The 13,110-nt window shown below is 28.8% G+C and overlaps 1 protein-coding gene across 8 annotated transcripts in view; it reads left to right on the forward strand.

Annotated features, from left to right (window-relative positions):
* Positions 1-6,939: 6,939 nt before the first annotated feature.
* The window catches only part of LOC118190859 (rho guanine nucleotide exchange factor 28-like), a 565,987-nt gene continuing 559,816 nt past the window's right edge, over positions 6,940-13,110 (forward strand). For all 8 annotated transcript variants that reach the window (XM_085819410.1, XM_085819412.1, XM_085819415.1 and 5 more), the window contains exons 1-2: positions 6,940-7,106; positions 11,759-11,815. In XM_085819410.1, the coding sequence (XP_085675536.1) occupies positions 11,783-11,815 (33 nt within the window). In that variant the 5' untranslated portion in view covers positions 6,940-7,106; positions 11,759-11,782. The remainder of the gene's footprint in view (positions 7,107-11,758; positions 11,816-13,110) is intronic.

The raw sequence follows: 13,110 nt of genomic DNA on the forward strand, positions 1-13,110 counted from the left end.
TATTATTTTCTATTGAAATTTTTGGTAGTCGAGTGATTTTTTTGAGATTTTTTATGGAAAATTGTGGCTTTTGATTTTTCTTCTCTTATTGTCAGTTTCAATTTATTGCATTCAGTTTTAAAAAGATGAAGAGTTTCATTTACATTATTTTCCAGAATATTTCTTGTTCTACCACTGATCACAAAAGCTGCGTCGTCAGCAAAAGCAACACTTTGTGCATGGTTTGGCCATTTGAAAGATGTTATTGAGTTAAACGTAAGGTTCCAAAGGTCAGCACTAAGGCAGGAACCTTGTGGACAACGTCTTTGTTGAGCATATTCTATGATCTTATTGTTGTACATTATAAAACTTTTTCTTTTACATAGATAATCTTGAAGTAAGTTAAATATATTTTTTGAACAATTTGCTTTTCTTAATCCTTCAAGTACAGATGGCCACCATAATGAGTCAGCTTTGGTTAGATCCAGGCAAATAAAAACAGAATGCATATTATTGGAGTTATTGGTATGAATTTGGTTTAAAGCTGAATCTATGGCATTCGTTGTCGATTTATTCGGGATGAATCCAAATTGATCATTGCTGATAAATTCTATTTTTGTTAGATGATGTCGTAGGCGATTTGCTATTATTCTTTCTAAGACTTTTCCTATTGCCGGTAATAAGTTGATTGGTCTGTATGATTTTGGAGTATTTGCATCTGTGCTTGCTAAACAAAATGACTTGACCAATTTTGAAATGAGTAGGAAATGTGCTTTATTGTAGGCACTTATTACTGAGATCTAAGAAAATAGTACGATCAATAGAATGAATAAGTTGGACTATTTGGTTAGGTATTCCATCTGGTCCTGGTGCCTTATTTCTTGCTAAATTTTTTTATTATATTAGAGATTTCCTTTAATGTAAAGGGAAAGTCATCTATTGTATCTGGAGCTGTATTATTATTACTGATGTACTATTGTTCAGCAGTATCTTCTTGAGAGGAGTCTTGTAGAAAAACTTGTTCCATGATATTAGAAATATTAGAAAGAGTTATTAAAGTTGTATCTTGATCTTGATGTTGAGATTGATTGAGGTTTGAAGTGATGGAGATTTGGGTTGGTTTAAAAACTTTGTTCATACAGATCTTGTAAATATTTCCATATCTTTCTGTGTTTTGGGTACAATAATCTCTCCAGCATTTATTTTTAGCTGATAGTATAATTTTTTTATACATTGCTTTTTTTTGTGAGTATATAATGTAAAATTTATCTTTCAGTTCTTGAAGGGAGGCTTTTTTCATTTTCCTATAGAATGCTCTTGTTTTGTTTCTCTGTATCCTTAACTCTTTAGTCCACCAGTTTAAGTTAAGTTTATTATTTGGTTCTTGGGTTATAAATGATTGTTTGCAGCAGTGCTGTATGAATATTGTAAGGTTTTCTATTGATTTATTAAGTATGATTTTATCAGATGAATTATTGATTTCCCTATGGATCTTGAAGAGATCTTGTTTCATGAGCTAATTAAAAGTCTTAATAGATCTTGGATTAATTTTAAATCGATGAGTTAAGGTTATTTCAAAATTAAGATCTATTCTGAATGAGATTATTTTATGGTCAGATAGCGATATGGTGTCTAAAACTTCCCATGATAAAATTTTGTTAGCTATTTGATATGAGGTTATAGTTAAGTCAGGCCATCCACGTCCATGTATTGTTTCATACGTAGGTAGGCAGTTATCATTATTATGAAGAATTAAATTATGTTCTTCGATAAAATCTTCGACATGCTCACCTCTTGTATCAATATTATTATATCCCCATATTGTATGGTGCGCATTATGTGCTGATATTTTGAATGTTTCCTTATTATTAAAGAAAGGCTTATAATGTTATTTTCTAAATTTTCTAATGGCGATGCATAGAAGGAGGTGATGATAAGTTGATTTTCTTTATTATTTAATAATATGGAAACTATATCTTTACTTGTAAAGATTATTATTGGAGATAAGTATTTGTTATTGATGATGATAACTGATCTGACTGAAGATTTATCTGAAGATTCATATTGAATACAATTCCAACAGTTCCGCTAACTTTTCCATTGACACAGTAGAATTCTTGTATGAGGATTATGTCTGGATTGAGGTCGGTTGAAATTTGAACCAGGTTTGTCATAGAAGAGTGAGTGGGCTCTTTGAAGGTTAATTTGTTCTATTTTGAGAGTCGAAAATTCTTTATTTTTAACTAGTATTGGTGACATATTAATTATATTGTTTTGGTGAATTAAAGTGAAGAAGTGGTATTAACTTATTAATGGTAAAGATGAAATTAATCTAAGATGTCATATTCGGTTCTTGTAATTACTTTGGTCACTTCTTTTTGATATATTGGGCAGTTTGGTGCATAAGCAGGGTGATATGTATTAAGGTCCGTATTATTGGCATCATTATGTAATTTGCAGTTTATACATAAGGGACTTTCTGCTTGGCATTCTTTAATATTGTGATTGCCGCCACAGAATGCACAATAGTTTCTATGTTTGCAATTTCTGACCGAATGTGAAAAGTCTTGACATATGAAACATCGACGTAATCCAAAAAATTCTGCGATTTTGCGACTTTTCCAGCCGTAGTTAATAATATTTTGTTTCATTAGTATTTTGAAAGCTAGAGGAGAGCATTCAATTATCCATTTTATTCCATTGTTTCTTTTGTCATTTGTTTTAAAAGAGGGTATGAATTCATTTTCATCCAAATCAGCTGCTTGTTTAATTATTTCAGTAACATCTTCTGGACCAGTATTGTTAGGTAGATTGTTTATTGTGCATTTAGGTTTTCTTTTGGAAGGTATTTTGAAAGAAACTAAATTATTGTTATTTTTATTGCTTTCCAATATGGAATTAATCTTGAGTATTTCTTCTTCGGTATTGCATGAAACCGCAATACTACCTTTTCGGATATGTGAAATCTTTTGAATTTTTATAGCAATTTTGGAAATTGGATTGTATTTTTCTAAATTAGCTTGCAATTCACGATTTGTCATTTGTGCCTTTGGGGTAATAAGAAGTGTTGGAATCTGTCTTTTAGTTGGATCTTTATTTATTTTGGTTACTTCTGCATAAGATCTGGATCTTTCCTTTTGTATTTGGTCATGAGATATAGGAGATATAAATGCGCTATTGATATTTTGATGATAAATAAAACTTTCTTCATTTCGTGGTAAAATCTGCATGTCGTTGTAACCTATGGGTGGATTATTGTTTGCATCCTGGATATAATTTTGTTGCAGAGAAGGACTTTGATTTGATGTTGAAATCCTTTGCTTGTGTGAAGATATATTTTGTAAACTGGTTTCGTATTCATAGTTAGAACTGATTGGTGAGAGAGCTGCGTCATCATAGAATTTTCTTGTTTGACAGCTAATAGGTGAAGTTGCTGAATCCAGATATCTCTTAGAATTGATATGATGACTAATATCATTAGAACTCTTTATTTCATTATCTTCACATGAGAGTGAAGATGAATGCGAGTTTTTTGCAGCAAGTTTTGAATCTTTTATAAAATCAATCAAAGATTTGATTTTTAGATATAAGTTCTTAGAGACACCTCTTTTGCCAGATATTCGAGTTTGTAGTAATGAAATGCATTCCTCATAAGCGTTTTGAATTTTTTTATCCATATTATCAGTATTATTAATTGTGCTTTGTGAATTAGCATCAGTATTGCAAATCCTTGAAAGTTTAAAACGCTGAAGAACAGCCGTTGGATCAGTCGAATGATAGGTAACAAGTGATGTTACAGTTGAAGATCGAGAGTTTTGCATTATAGGGTTGCAAGCAGTAAATCAATGTAAATCTTATTTATTTTATTTTAGATACTTTCTGAGTTCAGTTGAGAAATATTTTATTATTATTATTTTTTATTTATTTAATAAGACTATTTATGTATCTACTTTATATTAATACATATTAAATAAACAGTTGATATTAAATACCGAAAGTTTCAGTTGTTTTAAAAAAAATATAAGGATTAAAGATATTAAATTAATATTTATTTTTAATGTTTATGTTACATTAAATTACATGAGTAAAGTTGAGTTCTCTATATCCTTGTTATGTTATACTATTATTATAAGAAAGATAACGTGAAATATTTTAATAAACAGTTTTTCAATTATATGTAATACAAATCTTATAAAGGAATTATTGCATGACCTATATTAAAACTGATATGTCAACAATGGTTTTCTATGAATTTTAAAAATAAATATTAGTGAAAATTCAATATTTTAGTCAATATATTAAAAAAAATATCACATAAATTTATATAAAAATTATATATCCTAAAAGAGAAAAATTTGCTCTATCTGGTACTGTAATTCTTGATAAAATATGTTGAGTTTCACAGAGATATAAGCTATTTAAAAGATTTGGCTCCAGTCGTTGTAATATTAGTTTAACATTGAGTATTGTTAAATTCTAATAACTTACGAACTTGATAGCGTTGAATGACAATATCTTTTCAGTCCTTGGCGATACATTCCTAAAGATTATATCCTCTTATGTATCTTTTTTATGGCTTTAAAATGATATAAAAATTTTTTACCTCGGACACCTATTTACGCAATTCAATTTTCTCGCTTTAGGAGCTCCTAAAAATACGTTCAACACAGTTCAATATACTTAAACTAAACGAACAGACAGTATAGCCAGCAAGAAGCGACATATGGCCTGTACTAACCAGGAGAGAGCTGATGTTTTCGCTGAATTTCTTAAAACGCAGTTTCGGCCTAACGAATTCCCGCGCAACAAGGATACGAATGAAGAAATTATAGTTTCCGTAAATATTTGGCTCAACTCACCGTGCCCCAGGAATGTCATTAAATTCACATCTCCTGCTGAAACAAGTTATGTCATCAAGACCTTCGTCCAGAAAAACCCCCAGCTTAGATTGAATTGTAAACAAAATGCTGAAAAATCGGCCTAATATAGCTTCCTTCAACTATACTTTTAGTGCATGTCTGTGGAATTCGTATTTTCCGGACGCCTGGAAACAAACATCAGTTTTCCTAATCGTAAAGCCTCTGACGCAGCCTGATTCTCTCTGCAGCTAGAGACCAAATAGTCTCCTATCTATGCTTGTAAAGCTGCTGGAGAAAATTGTTAACAACAGAATGAAGCTCTATCTACAAAATATCTCGAATGTTCAGCATGGATTTCGAAAGGATTTATCTACCACGAAATAGCTTGTAAGAACATATGAATATATTGGATCGGCTATTTACAACAAGCTAAGTATGGCTATCCTCCTGTTAACGTGGCCAAAGCTATTAACCGTGTTTGGAAAGAGGAGCTTATTTACAAGTTAATCAAAATAAATCTTCTCTGTGAAATCATTTCGCTAATTAAATCCTTCCTGGAAGATAAGTCTTTTGTGGTTAGACAAGGAGATAAAATCTCCGGACGTATTCAGAATAACGCCAGGGGTCTCAAAGGGATCAGTACTATGTCCTATTCTTTATATAATTTTTGTAAACGACTTTTCTCAAGTTTACTGATAATCACAACATGCTACTTGCATGCTATACGGATTGCACGCAGTTCTGGCAAAATTTAGAAAATCAAATCATGCTGTTAAGACACTGTAAAATATTATAAATTGGTGTTGCAGGTGGAAGACCTAAATCAACGCGAATAAATCTGAAGGCTTAAAAAAAGTTCAAGAAACTTGAAAAAAAAAAAAAAAAAAAAATCAGAAACCAACGTCAATCTTTTCAGCTCCTAAGTTCCTCTTGTCACCAGAGTGAAATACCTTGGATTCATCCTGAATAGCTCCTTCATCTGGAAAAATCATGTTGAGCAGATAAAAGGCAAGTCCCTCAATATTACCTTCGAGCTTAACCAGATCCTTTCAAGTATTTCGGTCATAAACGTTACCTGGGAAAGGAAAATCTATGCTTCCATCATTAGGCCGATTTCGCCTTTCCTGCATGAACAAATGCTACCGTTAATGATATTAACCAACTGCAAGCTATCCAAATAAGTTCTTGAGAATGATTACGGCGACAATTCTCTTCATAGGAAAATTCGCTTCATCGTGACATGAAAATTGAAACCTTAAGTGAATATTTCAACAAAATTAACCAAAACTTCTTCCTCAGTGGAACAAGGTGCTCTGTTGTGAGCTTTGCAGAAACTATGGAAGCTTTCCACATTAGACCATCTGTAGCTCACAAAATTAAGCAAGACAATTAAACCTCTAGTTATTGTTGTTTCATTTTCTAGGAGTCGCCCAACTCTCTTCTGTGGACTTGCACATATTTCCTTAAATCTTTATTTGTGTACACAGCGTATTTTATTTTCTACTAAATGAATGCATTAGCTTTACTGAATTTTGCTTATCACACGAGCGCTGTAAATATATACATATAGTAATCCCTCCTGGACACCCCCTTCGACAGTTGAGGAAATGCTTCGTTTCTTCTTCTTCTTTTTTTTTTTTTTTAATTTCAGGAATGATATTAAAAAGAGAGTGCAAATAAGAGAGTGCCTTGACAGTGCAAATAAGAACTCATCACTTTCGTCATTTCTCACACTCCGACTATCTGAGGTTACAGGAAAGAGTTATTAAGTAGCTGGTGCTTATATAAAAACTGAATATCCGAGTGGTCATTAGTTTCTAAATTTTATTTTCTAGCTAGTACTTTATATCCACGAATTCTGAAATTTCGTTTCAACAAGCGAGGTTGGAAAAACGTATTTACTTGTTTTAGATACTTTACAGCAGATTATGACTATATATGTTTCAATAATGTCTTAGAACTTGTAAACTTAAAAAGTTTTTAAACTTCACTTTAAGCCGAAAGTTTAACCAATCAGAAGTGAAGGTGTATGACGTCGAGGTAAACAGTAAACTTCAACATAACAGGTGTTTCCCATTGGTTGATTTCACATTCCACTATGGCTTGTGTTTGATGGTGAATGTGCGGTCAGGTGAATTCTGCAGGTTGTTTGAATTGATCAGTTACCTTTTTCTGGAGGGCATTAATAGCATATTTATTTTTTGGCGCCTTTGTAGAAATAGGAACATTTATTAGAAATATGACAGAACATTTTTGAATCATATGCTGGTAAATAATATAATTTTTTTCCTCCAAAAAAAATTATGTGATGCGATTATGAAAAGGAAAATGTATGTAAACAATGCGACAGCATTTTTAAAAATCGTAATCTAGCGTAGAGTATTGTAAAAATTAAACCATAATATCATTTATTTCTTTTTTCAACATTCCTGAATATTTTTTACGATTACTGATTATCTTCTTTAATTGTGAAAAAAAAAAATTCAGTACTAAAATTTTTGTACACTTACAAAAAATTTCTGTAGATAATATATCCAAAAGTTAAAACTAGATCCTGCATTATCATATCATATAGTCATGCATATTATTTAGAAATCTTTCAAATTTTGATGCAGTTACTGTTACATTAATTTAGGTTAAGTGATCTTTTTATAGCCAACATATGTGTTTTTAATTGTGAGTAATGATTCTTAATTTAGTTTTTAACTTTTTTAAAATTATATCCCAAGTATTATGATTACCAAAAAATTTTCTGTAAACATCCTTTCTGTTTTAAAACACCACAAGCTTTTTGTGAAGTATAATTTCAATGAATGAATAATGTTGGTTGAATAAAATTACTAAACAAAACTTTTCCAACTTTTTCAAACAAGTATTTTTTTATATATATATAGCAAATCACACATTTGATTGCATTTGTAGTATTCTTTCAAAGAGTATAATTAATTATAAGGAAATATTTTTTGTAGGCTTTTAGAATAAGCTGTGTAAAAAGCAATTTATAAATGTTTCAACTCAGTGTTATTGATTTAATAATTTTAACAAATGAAAGTTTTCATTATGATTAAATAACATAAAAATTAAGAAACTGATATATGGCTTATTTTTCCTTTTTAAACTTTCAGTGGTGAAAAGAATAATTTTATGTTAACCATTTTTGGAAACATATTTCATATTTGTAGTTAACTTGAGAAAGCTGCAATAATTCTTGTTTCCTGACATTTTAGTCATTGCAAGCATAACTTTTGAATAAATTGCAAGTGTTCACTGCAGTTTCGAATGGTTTATGTTTTTTGAGAAATTATAGAGGCAAATAATGGAATAAGTTAAGTCAAATAAATATACAGATTATACGCACGTTCAGAAAATTGAAATTTTAAATAACCTTAGCAAGTGGATGTAATTTAACTTTTATACAACTATTTGGTAATATTAATTTTATGTTGCACTTTTTTTTTAACATTTCACATAGTTATAGTACTTGATGAATACTGACTAATTTAAAAAAAAAAAAAAAAACTGGAGTATATCACTTTTAAAGTAGTAATGATATTTGTTTTTGAGGAAAATTGTAGGTAGTTATTCAAACCAATGCATCTGCATGCAAAGGTATTTTGATTAGAGTACAAGATAGATATTGTGTTTGTAAATAAACTCATGCAAAATGATTATATTAATAATTTAATGATGGTGTATGCCAATTGGCATTCTAAATTAAAAATTTAAGCTATTGACAGCCAGCATTTTGCCAGTCAGCATTTTACATTAACAGAAGATATTTTCTAAATATGGGAAAAAAGGTGTGTTTATTGTTTTTAAGCATAGTTGCTACTGAACTAAGTAAGGTGTTGATTTAAATTCATAGTATGACCTTTTTTGGGACAAAAGCCAAACCACTTTCACTTTATGTATTAAAATGTCATCATTTCATATAAAATGTCAACTAGCATCCCTGGTAGGTAACCTAAGCTTTATGTGGGATACCAGGTAACACGCATTTTCATTAAAATGCTTGATCATTAAGTGATCAGTGAAGTAAATTAGTTTAAGCTTGAATTTGTTGTATGGTTTTATTTTTATATGCTTAGAGTTTAGGAAACATTTTTATCAAATCAATAAATTGATTGTTATTCTATTTTAATTATTTCTGTTTGTGCAGAAGTTTTTACAATTTTTTGTTATAATATGTTTAAATCTCTCAGTATTTACTTGAATGATAAACAAATAAAATGCTTTGCTTTAGGATTGACTTGTATTGGATTATTTGGTTACTAAAAGCATACTAGCATACGTCATAATTTTCTAAGTCTTCCATTGAAAAAACTTGCACAGTAGGGTGCATCAATTAATTATTTTTCCCTTGATTACTTTTCAGTAATTAGCATGATCTGTCATTTTATAAAAAAACAAAATTATAGAGCAGTGCAGTATCTTTGTTTTTTAAAGTTATTTTAATAACACTCATTATAAAGATATATTTATTTTATGCTCAGTATTTTAAAATACTGTTAGGGGAATAATGTTTTAAAATATGAGAAACAGGTCTGCATGTAAAGAAGAAGGAAAAAAAAAAAAATGTTTATGTTAAAAATTTTAGTAATTTCAAGTTTACTCTTTATTTATACTATATAATCTGCATACTTGATTTCCTCCTTTGGTCAATCAGTCCTTTGATAAAAGAATATGAACTTGATTAATAAAATAACTTTTTTTATTGTTTCCTAAATTATAAATAAATTGTTTAATTAAGAATTAAAACTTATGCAAATTTATAAGTTTTTGTATGATACTAAAAATATTTCTTGTTTATTAATGTATGTTAAAATTTACCTGTTTGATTTTCTTTTTCAAAAATCAATTATTTTTCTAAATAATAATCAAATAGTTTTCATTTATTTATTGAAATGGCTTTATTAAAGAGAACTATCAGAATCTAGAATTTCACTCCTCTTTTTTAAAAGCTGAGCCATTTACATGGATGTCATGAATGCTTTTCTACCAATCAGGATCAGCTTAATTACCTTTGTCATTACTAAAGTTTGTGCTCATTCTGTTTCATTTTCATCTTTAGCCGTTCTTTCATCATCAGAATGCCTACAACTAATGCAATTTTTTAGAAACATTTCTTTTATTATATTTCCATCCAAACTGTTCCATGCAGTTCTTAGATGATTGACTACATCAGCCTAGGAAATTTCCTGAGTTAGTTCATATATGTTTTGTAGTGCATTTATAAATGTTACTAGAATAGTCACTATGCAGTGCTCATATTCAAATCTAAATTCAATTCAGTGATTTGAAAATCAGAAGGGGGTGATAAAAGGTAGTTGTATTAGCAGAAGCAACATAACAATAATTCAGATTTATTTAGTGTTATTTTTGAGTGACAAGAAACATTGAGTATTGATGTAGTATACGATCTACTGCTTTTTATTAGTTATTTCTTAGATGGCCAAGCATGGCAAATGGATAGAAGGACCATAGGTATTTGACATTATATATTTCCATATATAACTTAAAGCTATAAATTTAAAGCTTTCATCACTGAATGAAAAGATGCAGTAACATTATTACCCATATGCCCATGACAGCTATTGAGGAAAAAAGAGATGGAATGAATAGGTTAGGGTGTTGGCAGTATGCATCTAATGCCAGGCACCGTGACTGTGATTTAGAATTTCTTGTTGATTTAAGCAGCTGTTTAAATAATTTCAACAAACAGCCTCAAATGAATAAACTTGTATTTTTGTACTGACTCTTTTGTTTTGCTTGAAGTTAAATTTAAATTATGAGAAACACAAGTAGAGAAAACGAAATTCCTAAATTTCCTAGATCTTAAATAATGCCCTGTTATTTCAGATGAAAAATGTGAAGAATAGTCAAGAAAAATACAACAAGAATTTGAGGAAAGGTGAATTAGAATTATTATTACAAGAATTAGAGGGAAGGTATACAGATTTTTAATGAATTGGAGTATGATTTTACATTATTTTCATCACCATTAAAAATGAATTTAAATAACACACCCAAAATTCTACAAAGGGGCTAATTAATATATAGCGTGATATAAATATTTTCCAAAGATTTAAAGATGAAGATGTGATTAACTTTAATTTGTATTTTTCAAAAGATCAGAATTTTGCAATAAAAATGAGCACTTTATTAGGCAGACATATATATATGAACAGACATTTTTTGCAGTATAATTAAAATTAGTAAGTTGATAGATTAAAAATTAATAAGGAAAAAAACTTTGATTGAACAATGAGCATCTGCAATCTATGATGAAGATAATTTTTATTAATTTTATTCAAGTCTGAAAATTTTATCATAACTAAAATGCCATCAAGTATTAAGTTGTAAGAAGTAAAGTATATATTTATTTACATACAAGCATATATATTTTTGATGTTAGTGTTGAAGAAACATTTAATAAATAAAAGAAAGGCACTAGGTTGTTATTATTTTCTAATGATTTTCTGAAAACATGTTAAGTTTTCAAAGTATACTTATTTTTATTTAAAAGCATTTAGTGATTAATTCGCTATAGTACAGTCATCTGAAATAAATGTCTGGCCGAAAATTTAATATTTAGCTGTCAATATATTTGACTTGTAAAGTGTAACCACCAAAAATTTCTTACAAATACCAACCTTTAGAATTGAGATTGAAAATAAATATAAATTTGAATATTTTTCCTTTGTGTTTTTATTTATTTTTTTTTTTTTTTATGTTTCAATAAATGTAAGTGAAATTTAAAATTTAGTTAGATTTCTTTTTTTTCGCTTTTGTTAAAAAAAAAGATCTGGATCACCATCTATTTTTAGATTGAGCATTATGTGCGTGCAATTTGAGTTTGAGACTGCTTTATATCATGCATAATGTGTATACTTATTTTATGTATATTATATTCTTTTAAGGTATGACTGTGATGTCTCAGCACAATGAATGTTATGCCAAAAGAAGCTCCAATTTATGTAAGCTAAATATTAAAACTTGTTTCTTTTAATCACATGCTTGCCAAATTCAGTTGCAGTTAAATCTTCAATAATTTGTTTGTGTATTTTCTGTTATTTCACTATGCAGTTTGAGGGAAAAAATATAACTAATATAAAATAATTTATGTGGCTGTTATTGACATGGTCTCATTTAAAAACATCCTCATCTAGTTAACACATTTTTTTTTTTCATTAATGAATCTGCTTATACTAAATCTAACCTACAAAAGTTCAAATTTTTACTTTATTTGAATATTTTTTTCTATTTAAATTTTTGCTGAAATTTTTTTAAAAATCAGTTCCACCTGAGTAGAACTCTGAAATAATTGAGTTATAATATAACATATAAATAAGGAGTATTTATTTATATATTGTCTTAATGATTTTTTGTGTTATTTTTAATATTTTGTTTATTAGAATTTATTTCTGGTGGAACACACAAAGAAGAATTACTTAAACCAGTTTTTTTGGGGGTGTGTAAAAGGGTTAGGGAAAGGTTGTTGCTTCAAAAACATTTCTTTGGTAAGATTCCAATCATAAATGTGCATGTTAAAATGTACTTTTAATTAAAATATGCTTAAAGAATCAAAATCTGCTTAGTGAACATTATAACACAATCATTATAGAGCTCAATACAAAATATTAAAAAAAAATCAGGCTTCTTGCTTAATGTCTGATGATTTGTATTATTTAACATTTTTAGTTGATTTATGTAAGGCATTTTTTTTTTCTTTAAATAGCATAACATTTTTTTTGCTTCTGTATGCAATAATTTTTTCTGTATCTGTAATAAATGTTATTTAGGCTTGAATAACAACTAATTATAAGCCTTCCTACATCATTTAACCCAGATCTATAAAGCAATATCAGCTATTTGTTGTGAAGTAACAGCAGTTGATATTAGTATTATTATTGTTGTACATTCCTAACAAAATAAGTCACAATAAGTAAGCAAAAAACTGCTTTGATTGGCTAATGTTTGTTTTCATTGAAGTGTTTTAAAGCATGCAGAATATTTTATATATAAAATCAGAGCAAAATTAATTAAAGTTTATATTTCAAATATTGGATCATGTGAAAAGTTCTGCAACATTTTAAGTCAAAGCATGCTTTTTTCTAATTATTTTGTTACTTCTGATAAGGAGTCACTTTGATCAAAACAAATGTTTAAATACTCTATTTGCTGATCACACTGTGTAATTCTAGCATGTATCATGGCATAATTTTTGCTTCAGAAAGAATGGAAAACCCAGAAGCTTATTTTCATCACTTTT

Source organism: Stegodyphus dumicola, chromosome 6 (assembly GCF_044657685.1).
Source record: "Stegodyphus dumicola isolate Sdum_Otavi_A_Nest chromosome 6, ASM4465768v1".
In the NCBI taxonomy this organism is placed as follows: Eukaryota; Metazoa; Arthropoda; class Arachnida; order Araneae; family Eresidae; genus Stegodyphus; species Stegodyphus dumicola.